The 22,556-nt window shown below is 39.9% G+C and overlaps 1 protein-coding gene across 4 annotated transcripts in view; it reads left to right on the forward strand.

Annotated features, from left to right (window-relative positions):
• Nucleotides 1-22,556, forward strand: part of arb2a (ARB2 cotranscriptional regulator A) — a 157,677-nt gene that overhangs the window by 103,893 nt on the left and 31,228 nt on the right. For all 4 annotated transcript variants that reach the window (XM_077522795.1, XM_077522796.1, XM_077522794.1 and 1 more), the window contains exons 9-10: nucleotides 874-990; nucleotides 7,455-7,539. In XM_077522795.1, the coding sequence (XP_077378921.1) occupies nucleotides 874-990; nucleotides 7,455-7,539 (202 nt within the window). The remainder of the gene's footprint in view (nucleotides 1-873; nucleotides 991-7,454; nucleotides 7,540-22,556) is intronic.

A 22,556-nucleotide genomic window follows, 5' to 3' on the forward strand; every position in this document is an offset into this window, starting at 1 on the left:
CCATAATTGTATAATATTGTTTAAATTTATACTTGTAGACACTTTCACATTTGTATTCAAATTTGTTTTGTTTTATTATATATAAAGAGAGTAGTCCTAACAGTAGTCTCACATTCGGACAATTCTAAGCCAAACACTACTTCAGTAGTCTTCCGTGATACAATGCAAAATATGCTATACATGACATAAAGTGGAGGCTTATTTTATATTGTGGCATGTAAACATCTCCCACGCAGAAATCACTAAATATAACACTGTACTGCTGCGCATTTCCCGTCACAGCCATACTAAATGTACAGAGCAAGAGATTGTTAACCTATTGTCGTAAGCCCTGTTCTTCTTTCTTCCCTATTTTATCTTAATGTGATGCACATTGAAAAGGCTCACTCCCAAGGTCTGGCTCCAGTACTCCTTGGGGTGGGTCCAGCGGTGTGGGAAGTCTATTGTAGTACGGTAACAAGTCGTTTGTGTGACATTTTCCTTGGCGTTGACATTCAGAGGGGAATAGGAAGATGGTCCTGCAGACGCCACTTTCTGTGACATGTGAAGGGAAACGGTATTAAGAAAGGGAGCCGAGGTATTTGAACGCGCGCGAGGAAGGACATTTGCACAGTACGTGACAAGGACACGCTATAGTAGAATAGCTCTTTCATATTTCAGTATAGTATTATGCTATACATCTGGTTGAATTTGTATCCACTGTTCTGAAAAAAAGAGCATTGTATGAGTTGGAATATGTTGCTAAAATCAAATCGGACATATCCGTCATATTGAAGTCATGATATTGACTGCGTCGATGCGTCATTTGGCAAGCATGGAACATATGACAAGTCACAGTCATATACTGTACTTTTTTTTTTTATCTCATTGTAGATGAATCACAGGGAAGCCGAGGTAAGGAACAAAGTGTGTGCTGTGGCTCTGACGGATTCGGCTCACAGCATGTGGCTGCAGGAGACCAGTAAAAGCACACAGGATTGGATGCAGCAGGTAAAATATGTGCAAACACAACATTAGGAATACATTTGCATTATAATGAGATCAGATACAGCAATGATCATTTCAAGTCTTTCAGTTTGTGTTCATCACCTTTCTAACCTGAAACTGTACCACATTACAAGTCACAAAATAACCATTCTTAGCTTCATTTTAGCAACTGCCTCTTAGTGAGACCTCTGCACCACGTGCAGCACCTGACCTCCCTCTCTATGCACATACAGATGAGGAATAGCTTAGACCAGAGCTGCTCAATAGCAACACACACACACACACGCATACCTTTATTTATAAGCACCCCAGTTTTAGATCCCTTGCTTTTTGGTTTAGTGCACAGTGTGTGTTGGTTTGAGTAGTTCAAGGTTGCACTGTCCCTCCTGTCTTGCATTTCCTATTTTGGATTTATCCAAGGGATGCACGGGACACAGTATAATTGGCATTTTAAACGGTTTTCTATTTGTGATAATTACCCAGAACAATAGAACTAAAATCACCCTCTTTGTCCACTAGGAGGAATAAGACTGGCAAAAATATGTTCTTGGACTCATTAAGCTAGTAAGCCATTTAATTGATGATGCAAGTCTAACTTATTCCAAGATATGTTTCTGCATTGCAACAACGCACAGTTGTGTGGTCTTTTGAGTGCTAAAAATAAATGGGGAAATTGAATTGAAGTTGCACATTTATTGATATCACATACTTGCTTTTTAATGGGGCCATCAAGCAAAATTTCTTGAAATGTGCCTGCCTTAATATAGTTCTGCTATGGCTTGTGTTTCCATGATTTTCATGTTACCTCGATCAGCGGTGCAAATACAGTCAGATTAAGGTGTGTACTTGCAAGTTTGGTTTCAGTCCATCCATAGCAGGAGTTGTTAGTGCTTGTAAATGTTCTGTGTGAACTTTAATTTACCAACAGTATCTCACCATTGTCAGACTTAATTAAATTCACCTATAAAAGTTATAGTGCATTTTAGGTTCATGCTGAGATGTCCCCCGAAAGACAAATATTTCTTACTTTTTCTGAGTAGTTGTTGGATGTTTACAATAGTCACTTTTGTTCAGTTCCACCACTGGCTCACTGCAGTACTGGTCTGAGTTTTTTTTTTTTTTGTTGTTGCTATTATTCCATTTACTGTGTAATATCATATGCGCTAACAACCACACACAGAGACACCAAAAGTAACACGCCCCTCTCAGGTAGACCACACTAACAACCCAAACGCAGTCGGATCTTCAACGTGAACAGTGTTAGCATTGCTCACTGTGATCGGGAGCACACAAGCACGCATACACGCTGCTAGTGCAGCCCAGATGGTGATTCACACCACAGAGCGAAGCTAGCAGTGACCCTTGATAATGCTCGGGGTGGTGTATAAATATGGGTGCCCACAGCAGTGGGTTCATGTGAGGTCGGGGCACCCCAGCAGTATTCTGCTCTGTTCTCCTCGGACAGAGATAATTCCCTCCCTCGGAGGTCGGAGAGGTCGCTGGTTGGCGAGGAGGAGAGGGGAGTCAAAAAGGAGGCGATGGGATTTAGAGATCAGCGCCCGCTGGGTTGGGTTGTATGGACCAAATGGTTCAGATGAGGGGCAAATGACGTCACTGCAAAGATGAGACAAAACACAATTTGAAGGAGGGTGAATACCATAGAGAAGGTACACACAAAGGTTGAAGTTCTAGAGACTCTTCCTTTGAAATAGAAGTTCAATTTGAATCCCTTAACGTGGCAAGTAGGAAGAACAAAGGATGGCAACAAAGATCAGACCGGTAGTATAGGGATGCAGATGGACTAGAGGAGAGGAAGAGATGTATGTGGAGAAAGATGAGTAGCCCAGTGAACACTACTGTGAGCGAGAAAGAGAGAGAAATGTGAATGATGGTGTACAGCTGGCAGCCTGTCACAGTCTCCAAGGTGTCTCCTGTCACAGTGCTGGCCTGCTGTCACACTCTAGTGGCCTGCCTAGAGCTTATACAAACACACACACACGCACACACCCAGTACACTACTGTATAATCATGAATAAACCATCCTAATCCATAGAGAGCAAGTAGAGAAGATGAGAATGGGTTGGACAAGAGAGCGAGACAGGCAACTTTCTGAGAAGTTTAGTTGGGAGGTGACAGCTGTTTTTTGGCTTTGGAGACTTTTGCACACTTAGTGCACAGTTTCAAGCTCGCATCTCAGTGGGGTTTGCTTGCAAAGAGACTGAATCGATAGGAAAGTGGCAGGTGTGTGCGCACATTGTACACAAGCTCTACACGGTTGTGTTTATCTTGAGGTAGGGATCAATACAACAGCACCGTGTGATGTGATTCATTAGCAAGATAATTGTGTGACTTAATTGTTTAGTCACTTAATTGTTCGCTCGACTCATTCATTGCAAAGATAAACCTGATTTTATGTATTGTACACATTTTAGGGTATATAAAAGGTTGCTGTACGTGTCAATGTCTGTCTCTTAAGGCCCAATTATCAGTACAACACAGTCTAGTAAGGTACACAGTGTTCTCATTTTCGAATGTATCCATATTGCACCTTTTTCAGATTATGATGGTGTGATGCCCTTGAGCAAAAATATTGATTCACGGTATCACATTATAGCGATTACAGCTCTAGTATGTGTTATTATTAGTGATGTTCAATACCACTTTATTTCAGACCGATACCAGTACAAATACTTGAGCATAGTCACAGATGCCAAGTGCCGTTAGCACAAGTACTTTTGATACATAAATAAAAAAATAAAAAAAAGATCATTTTAAAATAAGACTTGTATGATATACCATTATAGCATTTTTTGTTTCAATTGCATGAAATTAATGGCAATGTTCTATTCTAATTTCTCATTTTTACTTTAGTTCCTGATTGTAAATCATCGCAAGTATTGATATCCTGAAATAAGTCTGGGTATCGGTCCGTTACCGTTATGGTGGTATCAGTACCCGCTCATCCCTAATTAATATGTTTGAATAAATAACTCTTTTCAGTTCAGCGGAGTTTTTTTTTTTTTTTTGTTTTTTTTTTTTTTTTGTTGGTTTTTTTTGTGTGTTTTTTTTCTTACCAGCATATAGAATACTTAGTACATTGTTAAAATAAAATTGATCTTTCTAAATAAAATAAAAATATTGTAAACAATAAATGATTAGCTACTTTTCTGTACTTTTGTGAAGTCAGAACGGAAACAAGCAGAAGTTATTTCAGCTCGTTATCCACTTGAGTAGCAATTCTATACGATTTATTTAATCAATTATAGACATGGTATCTCTTGGTAGAAATCTACTGTAGCTCAACTGTTCAATTCAAGACTGTATTGTATTTATAGATTAACGTTACTTTAAATTTGTCCAAAACTGATATTGTATTGGAAGTCACTCTTCATAAGCACATTTTGCACATACCCCCAAAAATTCTTACTTACATACTTACTACTTACTGATTAATTATTAGAGCCAACTTTTTTCGACAAAGCAGAAAAGTCTGAACTGCTCACTCAATTGCTAATATGGTTCTTAGCAGCTAAAAGAATGTTTCTTCAGAATCAACATGTATGTCAAGCAAAAAAAATTTTCCTGTGCATTATTTCTAAGTTCAGGCATTCCTCATTTCGGCTCAGATCATAAAATTACATCAGAGGTGAATGTGAACCATCATGTTGAATGCAAACATTGTGCACATCTGATTGGGTGAATGGCGGTCTTGATTGGTGGACTGGCGTTACTTGAAGCGATGATGCTATTCGTTTAGCAGGCATGCAGTGTTATGTGCCATCCTTTTGTCACGGCTCTCTAATCCCAGCCAGCAGGCTTTGCCTTTATGTGGTAGTGGTCTCCCACAGCACTGGTGTGTGTGTGTGTAATATTGTGTGCACATATGCACAACAAATGTATTCAAACCCAGTGGCAATGGTCAAGGTGAAGGGAGGAGGGTTCCTTTGAAAGGCTTCCCTGCTCTCGAGCCACCTTCTGCTGGCCACTGCACGGCCCATCTGACATCTTGCTCCAGACATGCCGAATGAATTAAATGAGATACAATGCGATACTTGATGTAGAAGTCAAGGAGCCTTGATGCGTTCGCTGCCCTCCAATTCCATCCTGATTTCAGGAGCGGCAACCTGAAGGATGTGAAAACATTCAAAATAATATTCCTTCTGCCATATTTTTGGGATTCTCTGACTGTTGTGACACTTGGCGGTGAAGCAAGAAAAAACAGGTCCTTTTTTTGATTGGCCCACATTTCACTTCAATTCATGTTTATTTCCCTGCATTGGATTGCAGCAAATCTCACATGAGCCTATTGCTTTTATCTTAATAACAGTAATTTCTGTACACATGTCCCAATGGAATTTTTGCATGTCTTGTTGATATTTGCAGAGGATTTGTGTACACGGGGCAGATGTTTCATCATAATCACCTCCGCCACCAGTTTCTATATTTATCTGTAAGCCTGAATTAAATATATCATTGGTGGGACAAAAGAGAAATGCCGCACACGTCAAACAGGCAGTAACAGAAAATATTTGTTTTGCTGGAACTTCCATCAACAACAGCTGGGTTAACTTACCCTTCAGCTATCTTCCCGTTTTGTGTTTTAATATTCGTACAGAAAAACAAAAACACATGAATAAGAAAATAGAAGACATCGTTACAGGCGTGCATGTAGTGTTTGTCATGTTCGGCTGTTCGTGGAGCTCAAGTGGGAGATGGCTCATAAATTTGTCAGTCCAAGCCTTTGGGAGTCAAGGTCGGTGAGTGCAAAAATGCAAAGTAGCCTGTGTGCTTTTGGAGACCCCCCACAATTCAACAAGTGACCCACACTTGCAGCGGTAGACACACAAAGTTGTTGCACAACGCTGTAATGGGCCAGGGTGAAAGTAAACAAGAGCAGATAAGCAGTGATTCAGAAGGACGCCAGCTGCACGTTGTAATCTCTTTACATGTTCTCTTCTATTGAACTTTTATCTTATCAGGCCAATGTCTTCTCCAAGCATTCCTTCGCAGACGCCCTCTTTCCCTTTCTGCCGTCACCCTGCTTCAGGGCGCACGCACACACACACACACACACACACAAACGCACTCTCTGACAAGGGAAAACATACTTTGATATGTTGCCATCTCCCCCCAAAAATGAAAACTCCCAAGCAGCTGAGCGAAGAGTTGTTCAGCATGACATTAGTATAGACGAATCTTAGGTGCCGAGTTTACTCCCTTCCCAATAAATTGTACTTACGACTGGTTTAATGCTGTATGCTGGCTTTAACGTTCTGACTTTTTACATTTTTTAAATACAGCTGTCATGTTCCGCCTCAGATTCTTGATAAGCTGCTTTGAAAGGCAATATATATACACACACACACACACACACACACACATATATATATATATATATATATATATATATATTATTTCAAAGGCTATGACTGAAAAATGTACCCGCTCCTTTGAATCTTTGTTCTTTGTCGGGTAACGTATATATGTTTTCATAGCTCTAAAATTCTATAAAAATATGTCACAACTTACATTAGGAAAATGTTGGCCCGGGTTCACAATAGTTGAGAATTACTACTCTCGAGCATTACCCAGTCCATTAAGGTTCGAAAGCGTAATCTCTCTCGGGCGTTATTGTTTGGTCTGCAACTGCATTCGACAAGCTTACCCACGTACACACCAATGTAGCAGATGGTTTTCTACGTTTGATTTTATGGAGTATGTTGCAAGAGGGGTCTGGAAGATGAAGAGAGCAAAAGTAGATAAAGAGGTCCACTCCTTTTTCTGACAGTCATGCTGTCTTGGGGGGTTTGAGAGGACTGCGTGTGTTTGCAGGGGGTTATGGGTCAGCAAACTGGGCAGACTCCCTCCCCTAGTGCACCCACTGATCCACCATGGCACAGGGCCTCAGCTTTCCACCACAAACAAACAGCAAGATGTCTAAGCAACATGTCACAGAGCTTTTAATTGCTTGTTCCTGTCTCTTTCTCGCTCTCCTCCCCCCTTCCTTCACTCACATACTCACCTCTCGCGCTACTGCCCCCCCCCCACCCCACCCTCTTCCAGCTTTCTTTGTTTACTTGCATCTCCATTTTCTCCTCCATCTCCCTTTTTCTACACGTTTTTGTCTTCTTTGTCATATCTCAATTTGCATCAAAGTGGTTTTCTTCTTTGAGCCTGCACTCACTGGCCACTTCATTAGGTACACTTGCACAGTGTAATACGATCCATTACAATAGCTGGATCAAAAATCCTGCATTTGCATAGATGTTGCTAATATTTATTGAAGACTCCTCTTAGGATGATGCAGAGAGTTCTACGATAATGTGGCATACATGCACAATGACAAACATTACTGATATGTTATTAATATACTTTATTGTCAGGGGCTCATTCCATTGTGGAGTTATAACTAATAAAGAAATGCAGTCTCGGAGTTTCACGTCCTTGTTTTTTGTGTGTCCCCGCAGCATTGTTGCAATTGGGTCTCAAGCCCAGAGCCTTTGGACACACCGCTGGACTCCATGCTACCAGACTGCCCACGCGTCTCTGCAGGTACCAAATCTATATAAACACATATATACATATATAGTATTTTCTTCTGAGTTTAGCCAAGATGGATTTTTACTGTTATGCCATTAAGTGAAAGGCGGTTAAATCAAATGCAGTTACTTTTGAATACAGTTGTTGTGTCAATTTTGAAAGGCACTTTGTAGGTCCAGTTTGGCTATTTGCCCGCCAACTAATATGTGATCAAACACTTTAGGTTGATCAGAGCTTTCCTTCTAGAAGACTAACTGAGATGGACCAGAGAAAGGGAAGCAGTGTCTGATTATCTTAGAAAGCAAATCCCACAGTGTCCTTTCACATACGCAACCCTAACGTTCTGTTGGATTTTGTTTCTATTTCTATCATCTTGGTTGCACCCTCTCTTCCGCTATCTTTTTCATCATCCACTCTCTCGGATACAACGCTTAATCCGCCCCTGTGGTGTTTGGCTTCCTGTCCCCGTGCCCTCTCTGTGGCGGACTGGCCTTGATGATGTCACGGCCATCATGAGAATGTACCCTTAATGTAGGATTAGAGATGAAAGCTGTAATCCTCAACATGACCATTGATAAGAGATGAAGATTGCAAGTGTTGTTGGAAGACTGACATGCATCCTAGAATACATGCAAATGAGCGCATGACTCAAAAGTACATTAAAGCCTTATCGCGATTTAAGAAGTCAGGAACAGTTAAAACTTTCACACCCGTATTCAAATGTCATGTTTGTGTGATATGATAAAATGAGACCAAGGTCAATCATTTCAAAACCTTTTTCGAGCATTAATGTGACTTATAACATGCATGCTGAAAAAGCAAACCTCAGGCATCTACTAGAAAAGGAAAAACCTACTAGAAGAGCTGGAATTTATTTGGAGTTAATCAGAAGCCCTTTGAATGGTGACAGGTGTGTATTGACTTCCATTTAACATGAGTTTAAATGTGATTGGTTAATTCAAAACACAGCCATATCGCCAGTTATGAGGGTGTGTACACTTATGCAAAAACTATCTCAGTTGCTTGTGTGTGAACAGCTCGAAAAGATTTTTTTCTTCTTCAGTTGAGTGTAGAGATTATAACTTGCAATTCTGGTGGGAGAAAGTTTTAAATAATTTATCTTGTTCTAATGTTTTTATCTCACAAGAACTTGGCATTTGAGCAGGGGCGTGTGGACTTTTTTTTTTTTTTTTTTTTTTTTATCCACCGCACATGTACCTTGTCAGACATCTTTTGGCCCTGCATTAGGACATTGTGGTTCATTCTCCCCATATCTCTTCTATGAAATGCTTGTGAAAGTGTAGGTCATTTTTCACATGCTCCACATGTCACTGAATTCCTCTGTAGCGCCGCTATCTCATCTCGACCGCTAAAGCGCCATGTTCCACATGGTGCCGTGTGGGTGGTACATCTCGACATCTAACGGTGAATCAGCAACTTCAAATGTCAGCTAGCCTTGGCTGTAAAACCCATACTGTATTTCATGTTCAAATGTCACTTTAGCTCTGTTGTTTAATGCCTCTTGAAAAAAAAAAACAGCAGCCTTTTGAGTCCAGATATCCACGACCCACTTTTTCAAACATGGCATGAATGGTATGGTTGGAGCGCTAAACCATTTGACACAACGTCCATCTGTATGTGTACGCTATTGACTTGCTCTCTATTGACTTTAACCGAGCTGAAAAGATTCCCGGTTCAGGCCTGTTAACAAAGCTGCCAACTCAGCTTGTCTCTGGTCTTTTGGTAGCAGCTTCTGATGTCAAAGGTTGACTCGGCCGTCTTTGTGTCCCTGGCAGCCCGGCAGGTTCGCAGGCAGCGACAATTGTAGCCAAAGTCGCGGCGGAGCAGCAGAGGTGACGAGGTTGAGGGAAGGCTGTCAGGGCACCGTGGCCCAGCACTTCAATCAACAAACATGCAGTCACCTCTGCTGCTACCATGAATTGTCCAGTTGAGGTTGCTATGCAAAGAGTATGCAGCATGCTTGTGTATAGGCGGGGGTGTCAGTGTTCAGCCTTTTAGTAGTTTATTAGCTACACAAAACAGCACGTCATCGCAATTGGAATACACACACATGCACCTGTTCCCGCTAACAATCTTTCGGATATCCTACAAAAAGTTCTACGCTCTTTAAAAACTTGCCTTCTTTTGCTCGTCAACTAATCACCAATAGTATATCATATGTAAATCGTAGCATATCGCACCAGCAAGCATTTGCTCTTATAATAAAGAGAGGCAGGTTTGCATCGTAAAGTATTTTTGGCTAACTTTTCGGACTCTGCCGCTAATATCGGTTAGCCATGACACTGACATTACATGCGATGCTTCTTTTTACATCACGGATGACCCGGATTACAACTATTGCTCATGTGCATGACAAACAGGCATACAGCCAGCGGAGAAGCGCTAGCTGATGTCTTCTTGAGAGAAAAACAAAGCATCAAATAAATAAATACATAAATATATGACTCGTCGACTATTAAATTAATTGTCGACTATTTTGATAGTCGACTAATCCTGGCAGCCCTACTTTGCAATAACAAAGTCTACATTGTATAGGTTCAAAAATAGAAGAAAAATATAAATATATATTTTTTTTAAGAATTATTATTTTTTTTTTCTGGGGGAATACAAATTTTGAAGATACTCTTTGTCCTTTTCATGAGACAGCATATTGAGTAAACGCTAATGCGAAAAGCACTGCTGTGTAATTACTGAAAAACAAACAAAAATGACTTGAATTAGATTTTTGTATTTAAAAAAATATTTATCCCAAATCTTTGGAATGAATACTTAGCCACACAAAATATTTTAATAATAAAAAAATAATAATTTATTCTAATTTGCTATTTTTCCCGTCCATATTTTTAGATGGATTTCAAAACCTATTTTTCTCTATTTTAGTCAACTAATTGCCTCCACAAAATATATTTTCAGCATGTGTGTTTTATGAAACAAGTCAACATCTCTTGTTATGAGACGCTAATTCGTCTAAAAGTAGTCCAGTTTGGTCGTAATATAGTACTAAACTTTTTTCAGCAATTTCTCACAAACGTGATGTCAGCGTAGACTACAGAATTAGGACTGCTTAGGCGGCCTTAAAGAGAAACGGGTTGAAAGTCTTTTCTCCTACTGCCTCTGCATCCGTTCCTCTCGTCCTCACTCGCTTCTTATGCCATACTCCTCTATCTCCTATCCCCTACACATGGGTGTGCTGCACTGATGATATGATGACTGTGTTCTCCATGCTCCAAGACTTTTGGCTCAAGCGGAAGGAGGGTGTATGGAGGAAGTTTGTCTGTTGGTGCTAGTCATCTGGGAAGCAGTGTTGGTACATCGACATGGCACAGTGCTCATATTTCCTGGATAGGGACGTTGACGCATTTCACTGGGGTATCTGATTCTAATGTAAATCCTTTCAAACCTGGACTCGATTCCTGGAAACTTCAAATGAAAGTATTTATTCCTAGTTGAGTATCATTTTATTGCTGAATTGCAAAACAATTTGTTCCCCATTAAGTTGTCTAGAGGGGCTCACCCAACCTAAATATTTGCATATTATTTGCATATTTCCTTCATGCAAATTAAGTGGAATCACTATTCTTGCTGCTAATCTGACATTAAATCATTTGCAAAATGGGATGAAGTGAGGTAAGCACTTCCAAAACTGTCACTTTGAGACAGGAAAGGGACTCAGACATGCCAGCAAAGGAGAGCATTGGAGATGATATACAGTGAAGTGTGACGATAGATTGATGCATGAATAGAGAGGGAAACACTCCAAATATCCCCAATTCACCATTTTGAGCCGCTTTTATCAATGCTCATCTTATTGACCCATTATTTCTGCTAAAGACCAGGCTTTGGTTTGTTTAACCCTTGTGCCTTGGAATCAGTGACACGCTCTAAGAATAAATTTTAGCCAAATAAGTAATTCTACTTTGAGGTGTGATAACTAAGTCAATTTTTAACATTTTTTTTTATTTCAACCACTCAAAATGTTCATTGGCATCAGAACTATCCATACATATGAAGTTTTTTTTTTTTTTTATGTATTCCCCCCTCTTAGGACAATACAAGCCCAAAGAATGGACTATGAAGAAAACGAACTGTGCTGTATACATGTATAAAAAATAAATAAAAAATTAATACTTCATATGACATAATTAGAGCTTCGAATAAGGCAATAAGTTATAACAACAATTTTTTCAATGCATGCCAAATTTTTTGACAATGGCAATTTAATGCAAAACACCCTGGAAAAGTAAATTTTAGCCAAATAAGTAATTCTACTTTGAGGTGTGATAACTAAGTCAATTTTTAACATTTTTTTTTATTTCAACCACTCAAAATGTTCATTGGCATCAGAACTATCCATACATATGAAGTTTTTTTTTTTTTTTATGTATTCCCCCCTCTTAGGACAATACAAGCCCAAAGAATGGACTATGAAGAAAACGAACTGTGCTGTATACATGTATAAAAAATAAATAAAAAATTAATACTTCATATGACATAATTAGAGCTTCGAATAAGGCAATAAGTTATAACAACAATTTTTTCAATGCATGCCAAATTTTTTGACAATGGCAATTTAATGCAAAACACCCTGGAAAAGTAAATTTTAGCCAAATAAGTAATTCTACTTTGAGGTGTGATAACTAAGTCATTTTTTAATATTTTTTTTTCTTTCAACCACCCAAAATGTTCATTGGCATCAAAACTATGCATAAATATAGTATATTTATTTATTATTATTATTTCCCCCCGCCATAGGACAACAGAAGCCAAATAATAGATTATGAAGAAAATTAACTGTGTTGTATATATGTATAATAAATAAATAAATTTGAATCTTTCATATGACATAGTTAGAGCATCAGGCAACACGGTAGCTTTGATAGAAAACTTTGGGGAAAAAAGTACTTTTTGTGGGGCTCCGGAGCGGCACCGGGACCCCTCCGTGACTTTAGCCGCAAATTGTGTTTGTTTTTCGGATACAGGAAGGCCCGATTTACACCCCCGTATCCGGCGTCGCACTTCAACGAGCCACGTATCTCTTGTGCTCACGGTTCCAGATATGTGTCAGATATGTGTAATTTTCCCCGTAGGACGTACGGTTCCGGACAAATAACGGAAAGAAAAAGCTCCATTACACCGATCCGTCCGTTTACTTTACCCGGAAATCGTGCGTCTTTTTCGGACAAATTTACATCGCCTGTATCCAATTGTATCCGGCGAACTGAAGTCAACACAGCGACGAGCTACATACCGTTCGGAAGCTACACGTCCCCCGCGGCATTCCAGGACGTGCTCATATGTTCGTTTATGTTTATTTTGTAGAAGTACTTACTTGCCAACTTGCATTTGCAGCTTTTTGTGTGTCCGATCGCCGTTCTTTTCTTTCTTTTCCTGAGATCCACGAAGCTCATGTCTCGTGCACGTTAGCCTCTTAGCACGTTAGCACGTTGTTGTGAATACAAACTAGCCGAATAAAAATCGAAGCTTAGCACTTTCACTAGAAATGCAACGGCCAGATAAGATAACCGACGAGGAATTCATCTCGACAACCGTTACATGTTACACTTCATAAGTTGCAAAAAAAAAACGTTTTTTTTGTTTTGTCTTATCCCTAATGGTTATTGTTTCCACCGATCCATGCTCCTTGCCATGTTTTGAAGAATGCACGAAGGGAAATACGTCACCTCCACGTTGCACGCACGTTTGGCCACAATGGCACGCCTGCCCCCTGCAGCCTTGGCGAGCAAATGTCGATGCTCGGCTGTTCAAAATGGATGATTGAACTGTGCATGCGTGTGGAATATGCACTCTATTAATTCTGAAGTTCTGAAGTGAAGAAAGAGAAAAAAAATAATAAATAACAGCCTTCACACACTGAGGAAAACCGCTGTATTGCAACGACTAACAGTGGCTCATTTTGGGGAATAAAAACGACAACGAGCATTGCCATTCGACCCCTCCCACTAGGGAACGTGCTTCCCACGTCCATGCAGACAAAAAAACAGCATATCCCAACACGAAACATAAGTCAATAGCTCGCAATACCTTTTTCTGCACAAAAATATAAGTGGCGCGCGTGTACGCGCATCCACGAACACGCACGCGCGCCCACTAACGTGCACGCGCATCCACTAACATCCTGTCGAATGCACAATCAGTAAAAAGCACGAAGAAATAAGTCTGTGTGGAATATGGTGTGCTGGAATCAGTGAGGCGTTTGCAAGGAAAATCATTAATTGGCCTCTACCGCCACCTGGTGGATTTGGGGTGCAAAATCTTTCTCATGCCCATGGCACCGTCGAGGAATGTCCATAGAAGGATTTCATGCAGAAATCACGGAAATTGCAATAAAATACATGCAGTGTCCAATCGGTCCAAAAATGTCACTTATAATGTACATTAATGTTACGCGGTTGGCTAAATCCGATGCCAGCGTAATTATGATTGTTATCTCCCTCATGCAATGGCTCAGAAATGTTGGCACACTCGCATTTTGACGGTCCCCCAGTTTTCCAAAACCGTGGCTCATTTTTTTTTTTTTTTTTTTATTTTTTTTTCCCCCCCCTGCACAATCAAAACCTAATTTACATAATTGGCTAAGCAAAATGCACGAGGGTTAAAAAAAAAAAAAAAAAAAAGTGAATAGAAAATTCCCACTCATACATACTTCCTGTCAGGTAATAACTCATTGTCCAAGCAGATTATTAATTACAAAGGCTTAGCTCTCTGTAAGTAAACACTGATTAATGGCTAACAAAAGTAAGTTAATGTCTTACCTGTACTTTAATTACCAAATGTGTGCCATTACAAGCAACCTAACACAGTGCAGTAATTAAACCTAATGAGCCTTAGTAAGGAGTTCACTTTGTTTTCCTTTTTAATGCCACTTTGTCATTTTTACCGACGTGAATTGAGATTGCTTTCTCGTATCACAAAAAAAAAAAAAGAAATGTGCTTTTAATTGCTTTTTGTTTTTTGTTTTTTTTTTCATTTTGGATTAACCAGATGACAGCAGGTTGAAAAGTGAAATTAAAAATGAATGTCATTGAATCTAATTTTTCCTCTTTTTTTTTTCTTTTTTTTTACCTCAGCTACGTAACCTCAACTTATTGAAAAGTGTCCTTCAGTAACTCTTACTAGGACATTCCACAATTTTATATGACAGAATAAAATCCTATATGACAAAATAAGAGTAACTCATCATAAGAAAATAGCAACTGCATAGCAATTACTAAATAAGATTGACTAGACAAAATAAGAGTGACTAATATAGGCACATAGTAACTGCATAGAAACTAACCACATTATAACATCATAAGGAACATAGTAACTAGACAAACTAAGAGTGGCTAATACAGTTAAAAGATCATCATTGTCACATAATCATCATAAAGGTCATAGTAACTACATAAGAATGTGCATACAAAACATAATGACCCCTTAACCCGCATGAGCATAATAACTGTGTAAGCACAATACACCAAAAACACATTGACCCCATGCGTTACGTTCTGAGGTTGGATCCCAAAAACGCAATCACAAATACAAATTTTAACACTTTATTCGCATAACATCAAAAGGTGTGGAACTAACTTGACTTGACCAGAAACAACGAGAAAGAGTAGAGGAAGAGAGAAGCAGGTGGCCAGCTGGACAGAGGAATAATCCAACAAAACACACACATTTCTCAAACAGCTTATGTAGACAGTGAATCGATCTGATTGGTTGTGGCTAGACGTGTGGGTAAAAGGACTCACATGGAATTATCTGATTGGCTGTTGACCAGATAAAAAGATTAAAGATTCTTGACACTCACGTAGCTCATGACATCACATAGCTTAAGACCAGTTGAAACTAGATGCCGGTTACGCCAGTTCAAAACAGACACTTGACCTCACGGTCATGACCCAAACATAACCCTGGCATGACCCAAACTTAACCCTGGCATGACCCAGTCATGACGCCATGACCCAAACCAAAACACAGTCATAACACCTAGCATAAGATTGGGAGCCACTTTATTATACAAACAGATACAGTAAATCTGTGTTCCACTTAAGGTTTTACAGTAACTTTTCCATGTACTGTTGACAGTGAAACATCTTTTCGCTGCCGGCACCCCTTCTAGAGACGTGCACACACACAGACTGATGTTTGTGTGATGACTGAGTCCAAGAGGAAACTCAGGCTCACTCAAATTAACCTCAACCACCTTCAACATCTGTGTTATTTCAGCTTGCTAACGTGGAAGTCCGCTCAGTGCCCTCAGTAGGTAATCTCATATTTTCAGTGTTTTCGTAGCCCAACCGCGCTACACATCGCCGTGTGTACCGTACGTTTCAGTCATCTAGCCTTGACTTGTGCAAGTTGGTCCATCTTTCTCTCAATATTTCCAAATGTCAGTCAGAGTTGACCGAGAAGGAAAAAGAGAATTTGCCCAAGAGCCATCCGGGCATCTATACCGGTACCTTCTTTTGACCTCCTTTGTTTGCTATTCCCTTCTGAAAATGGTGCAATGTATGACTTGGAAAGCATCTGACGCAGTCGTTTTGGAGATGCACAGTTGGATGCCCCCAGTCCATTGTCAGGTCACGCTCTTATTCCATGGTGACAAGGCAATCTGATCCATCGTGGAGGTTGCCTTTCTCATGGGGACATTTCCTTTGAATCAAACACTTGACCGCTTTGACGGACTTCTTTGATTCCATTCTAGGCAACTGTCCCTGTTTATTGATCAAGTTCAGTGCTTTGATTTGTGTCCGACCCGTATCTTCCCCTACATCAGCATTATCAAAGATATGCCACCGTGGTCAATAGACAAGCCCTTGCTACATGACCAAGACAAGGGTGCTGCCATTTATTTATCTTGGCAGACAAACGAGGAGGATGAAAGTGATCAATATGTCAAGTTAATTATTATTCAAGCATCTCAAGGCTGCATGTCAAGTTCATTTTTAATTTTGTGGTGCAGTAGGGGGGAAGGTTTTGCTTGTCTTTTTATTTTTGATGCACTTAAATTTGCAGTGTGTGTATGTTAATAATGTCCAACATGATGTTTCAATCATTTTTAAAACATGATTCCTTTTTTTTTTTTTTTTTTTAACCCATTTTTGACTTTGGGAGATGACAGTTGTGACGTGAAAATATTAACAGCTGGTTTTCTCCCCTACAAGATATTGGTGTCACTCATTTTCTGAATAGATGAAGCACACTTGCAAAGTCATTTATTCTGTAGCACACACTTCGTTTTTTTCTTTTTTTTTTTTTTTTGGTGACGTATGGCTTAACCTCCATGAAAGTACTAAGAAATAAATCTCATTAGAGGCACACTAGTGATCACAAGGTTCCCCATATATTCATTAATTAATGTGTGTGGTAGGTTTATGTTGCACATGGCCATAAGAAGGATTATGACAATATAAGAGCAATATCCCTTGAACAGCTTTCACAACATCATCTGTTGTGATTATGCTAAATACAAGGATGTCTGCAAAGCTCAATTTGCGGTCTTCACTCCACCTCTGCATTCCATAAATTATCCAAGATGCTTTTTATCCTATCATTCTTTCTTTTACCGTAAACATCATTTAGCAGGAAAGAAAGCAATGGGGATACACAATACTGAAGGAGAAAGCCTGGTGTACATAAATGAAAGTTCAGCAAGGTTCAATGAAACACTTACACAATTTGCTGCAATATAGTGAGGTCTTATAATCTCATTATCATCTTAGTGCCAGATTTGTCCATGAGGACTGTTCTGTATTCACTTTTATTAGCTCCTTAAGATTTGTCCATTTGTCCTTCTAGTAGCCGCCCCTCAGCTAATCGCTGGGACACAATCTCCAGTAATTACCACTCTCCGTCTTTTTTTTCCCCGTCTCTTTTATATTTTCCACATGCTTTTCTTACTGCTTTATTGAGGGTTGTTGTTCCAAAGGGTAAAGAGAAAATAGTTTACTTAATTATTGCAATTGTATTTTTGTTTTGTTTTTTCTTGAAGAACTTGTATCCACTGTAACCCCAGAAATTGCAGAAGATGTGATTTCGAGGAGAGAGGAAAAAAATGCTTAATTGAGTATAAACAACAACAACAAAAAACTAAACTTTAAATGAAACTAGACGTGCAATTTCTGGAGAAATTGTGCGTGAAGGTTGAAATGCAGAATGGAAAAGTATTGAAAAGTGGAATGTGAGGATGGATGGATGGATGGATGGATGGATGGATGGATGGATGGATGGATGGATGGATGGATGGATTTGGAATGAAAAAAATACTAACCCCCTTGGTGTACATTTTTTTAAGTGTTGAATTTGGAATCATGTGAATTGGACACATTTTGTGGAAGTAGATGTACATTAAAAAAGTAGGAGGAATAAGAAAAATAGTTGTTTACATTTTGATTTGAGTATTACCATTTGTTATAGTTGCTCAGGACTTGATTAATTTCCTATGGCTTTCCTTCTCCAAGGCCAAGCTTTTCTGTCTCCGAGAAGCTGGGGTCAGGTGGGGGAGCTAACATGCTGGATACAGTAAAGCAGGTCACGAATACCCAAGCCTCTTAGCTGCTGCGTGTAGTGTCCATCCCTGGTCACACAGAGGGCATCCACAGATTAGTGCTTCATGGACATGGATCTCATTTGCCCATATGGCCTCTTCTCATTGAGTTGATATAGGCTGTAATCTGCCCAGCCTTTACCCCTGACCTAAACATGTGGCAAACCACTTAGGAGGAGAAAAACACAAACCATCCAATACATTTGATGGCTGCTCTACTGTTGAGTGAAGAAGATGATTGTGAAAAATGTGCTCCAGTCTGTTTGTGTTGGTCTTATTTTAGTGAATCTTGATCTTTTTCTTTGCCGGTTCTTGCCAATATAAAGATATACAACATAGTCAAGTAAGTTATGTCATGATTACATCCTCAGTTCTGTTGATTTTAGACTGGTTTGAAGTTCAATCCATGGGGTGAAATTAATCCAATAAACCCCCAGTGGGTCACAGCAAATCTTAACCACGGCTAGTAACTATGCAAAATCACACGTATCCTTTCTATCACCGTAGCCTCATTAACAAGGTTGAGTTTCACAGTGCAACTTATTCTCTGGAGTTCTTTTTCTCATATAAGGGTTTTTTTCTATATAAGGTTCAAACACATGAAAACCTGAACCTTTGTCTTGTATTTCTAAGTGTACAGGATGCCTTTTGATGTGTTAAGAAAATGGTTATCATTACTTGCATTTACCGCCGTTCTGATTGAAAGATGATCAACACCACAGTATGCTTGACTCACCAATCGACTGTGCAGGTGTGACTAGTGAAATACACATAATCCTATTTTAGCCGATGTAAAGGGTTCCCCATAGATACCACCATAAGGTGAATTTAGTTAATGGGATCAAGTAGATTAGTGTAGAGAGAGGCTAATCTATTGAGTAATCACACGAGTGTCACTGTAAACGCTCAAAAGTTCCAAGTGCCACCAGCACTGCATCACAGTAAAGGTGACACACAACCCTATGGGGTTCACATTGAGCCCTCCTGAGCAAATAGACAAGGCTATTCCCAAGTTGTAAGCAAAACAAAATACTTCTTAATAAATTTCATAAATTGACGTAAATTTAAATCAGTGTTATTCTGATGGTTATGCGGTCATTTCACTATGCTTAGCTGCTAATTAACTCATACACACACACACATTGTATGCCCAACTGTTATGACGATCCCTTGCTGTGATGTAACATCTGGAAAACAGTCAATGAGTGTCTGTGTTTGTGTATGCATGTGTGCTTCTAACTTTGTTGCCCCTTAAAAATAAACTTTCCCATTTTCACAAATGAGGTTGTAATTAAATGTATGGTCAGCATACAGTTTAAAATACAGAACTCGTGCAGCCAGTGACAAAATATTTGTACCACTCTTACCACAATACAGACTAAGACATCCTTGAATCATCATAATTAGCCTTAAATTATAATGATTTATTGTTTTTTGTTTTTTTCCAGAGAGAAGTTCATCTTGTTTTTAAATGTGCTTGTTGATAAAAGTTAAGTAAAAGTTAAGAGTATATTTCAGTGGGTGTTTTGAGTCAGCAGCTGCGACCTTGCCTTATCCCGTGTGCCGCTTATTGACAGATATACACTTTATTAACCAAGCATCTCCCTGACAGGAGACAAACAGCCTGCGAAAACCAACGTGTGCTCGTATTAGAAAAACATTGCAATTAGAGGATGATTTCTCTTCTTCTTTCCTCACCCCTCCCACTGAAAGAAACACAGAGTAGAGCGGGGAAAGCAATAACATAGCTTGTTTGTGGTCTTGGAAGCAGCAATTATAAAGTGCTTGGAGAGTTGTTGTGCTTCTTGTGCTTGTTGTGACTGTGAGTAATGAGAGAGGCTGTGCTGTTGCCTCACTGAAATCTGCGTATGGTTCCTAATCCTCAACCCTCCTCCTGATGTGTTTATCCACCAGCATCCCTCTGACCATCACGACCTGTCACCGCTTTAGACAGCCTGCGGTGACCTATGACCTGTGTCAGATGACTTCACTGAAAATAGTCCACTAAGTCTCGAGCAATTTGGCTAGGGATGCATCTTAATGAGTAGTTTGCAACAAAGTGCAATGATTCATAATAATGCACTATAACATGCTGAGGAACATTATATCCGCTATAAGGATTACCTTACCTAAATACGGTAATCAAAATATTTGAAATATTTTATTATCTATCAGTGTGATACTTTTAATGTGACACCCGTTTTACAGTATCACACAAAACTAAGCATTTTTAGGGCACGAACGGTGACATCTGTGATGTCCCTATTGTTTCTGTAGCAAGTATTATTCTCCGCAAAGAAACACATTTTTGAGACCCTAAACATGAACGGAAACTCATAAAACTTTGCGCACGCATTGAGCCTGATGAAAAATTTGCTATAGTTGTCGTGCACAAGTACAGAAAATTGGTCTCTCAGCGCTCCCTTCGGAAGTTTAACGGGGCCCTATCCGAGTAGTTTTGACCTAGGGCTATGAAAATTGGAAGACACATGTAACATGCTCAGACATACAAAAACGTATTGTTATCCATACCCAAAAATGTACATAAAGTGAGCTGAGTATTTGAATGTACAATTTTGGCCCATTTTTGCTACTTATTTCATCCGATTGGCTTCAAACCAAGGCTGTGCCATCTCAAAGCCTGGGACAACCACAAGGTAAAAAAAATCTTGAGTTTTCGGCATACTATATGCCAGTAACTTGTGTTGTTCCGATACCGTTTTTTGGCTCCCGATACCGATACCGATACCCAGCTTTGCATTATCGGCCGATACCGATACTTACGTTTTTTTTTTTCCTCAACATGAAAAAGCTGTCCTGCCATTGGTTCAGAGCATTCAAGGGCCAATAGGATATCTTAGATCGGCATGCAGTGAACATGTCACATACCAGTGAATGTCATGCACCAGCAAGACACAAGATGCTGCATCCAAAATCCTATATTAGCGTTGGAATTAATGGTATCGGCATGTTACTTGTGAGTAGTCACCGATACCGATACCACTGTTTTAATGCAGTATCGGCACCTCTGCCGATACCAGTATCGGTATCGGAACAACACTACCAGTAACCCAACGTGCAAGTACCTCAATGTGGCCAGAGTTACGAGTGCCCTTTTTAGCGGCTCACAGTTCTAGTTATCATTGTAATGTCAGAATATTTTACTGCCCTAAGTATCTTTTTTTTTTTTTTTTTGACGTTTCAAAGTGCTTTCGTTTACAGTCTTGTACGTATGTTAAAAATCTTCATTTGAATGACACAGTTACAAAGTGTGTTATCTTTCTATGTTGGAGCCCACCCCTCTCTGCCCCCCCCCCCTCCTTCATGCTGTTCAGCCAGCATGTCGCCAATCGCAAGGCTCGCTTGTCAACGTGTACTCCCACACAAACTGCATGTGTGCGCAGATATCTGCATGTGCATGGGTATGCTCAGCGACAGGCCCTCCACATGTAGACACACTTACAGATACCCCCTCCCTGATACGGCCGCACTCACACGCTGGTCATCACACACTCCAAGTTTGGGCCCAGTGGCAGGTAATGCAAGTTAGTCCTCTATAATAAAGTTGAATTTACATCTAAACAATACAGTGGAGTTTGGTTTGCCTCAGTTAAGTTTTGAATAATAAATGACGGTCAACTGCCACCAAAGTGAGCATTGTTTTTGCCCTGTGTTGCGACTCGATAAATTTGATGCATGTTTGCTGATATAGTGGTACCTGGACCTGCGAGTTATCTGACTTACCCATTTTTCAAGCTATGAGTCTTTGCCCGGACGATGGTTGGCATTGTGTCAATGAAGGACACCTGTTTGTTCCATTTACTGCCTTTGTTTGACTTACCAAGTCATACTTTTATTTCCAAGACTGCCGTGATCTTCAGACGTTATCGCAGTAAAATGTGTTTTGATTTTTTTTGGATTTTTTTTTTCCTTGTAAGGCGAAACAAAAGAGACTAGATTGCTAGGAAAGGAGCCAGGCTTGTGGCTTGCACTTTGTGTTGCGAACACCTCACAAGTGCTAAGTGAGGTTGGCACCAGCTGTTGGAGCCGAGTCTCGGAGAACTGGAGGGAAATGAATTGTGTTTGGCACCAGGCACCTATCAGGCTGTAATTAGTATAGCTAACATCCCAGATGAAGGAGTCAAGTCTAGGTCAGTGTAAAAAACTTCAAGGGTCTTAACGGGTAAGGGTCGGAGGCCAAGCCGTGCTCCCTCCCCTTGCTGAATGTAAGCTCATGCCGTGCATGCTCAGATTTGCTGAAATCTGTATTGAACTTTGATCTGGAGGTGTCACAGTCAGTCACATGTCAGGCTGGCTCCTGTGGATCACTCTAGATGTGGTCATGTTAGATTTTCTGAGTAGTTCCTGCCCAACCCAACTAAGAGATTTAGCATTATAGCATTTGAGGCTTTTGACATAGATGTTACATTACAGCTTAAACCCATGCTTGGGATTC

The sequence above is a fragment of the Festucalex cinctus genome, chromosome 5 (genome assembly GCF_051991245.1).
Source record: "Festucalex cinctus isolate MCC-2025b chromosome 5, RoL_Fcin_1.0, whole genome shotgun sequence".
In the NCBI taxonomy this organism is placed as follows: Eukaryota; Metazoa; Chordata; class Actinopteri; order Syngnathiformes; family Syngnathidae; genus Festucalex; species Festucalex cinctus.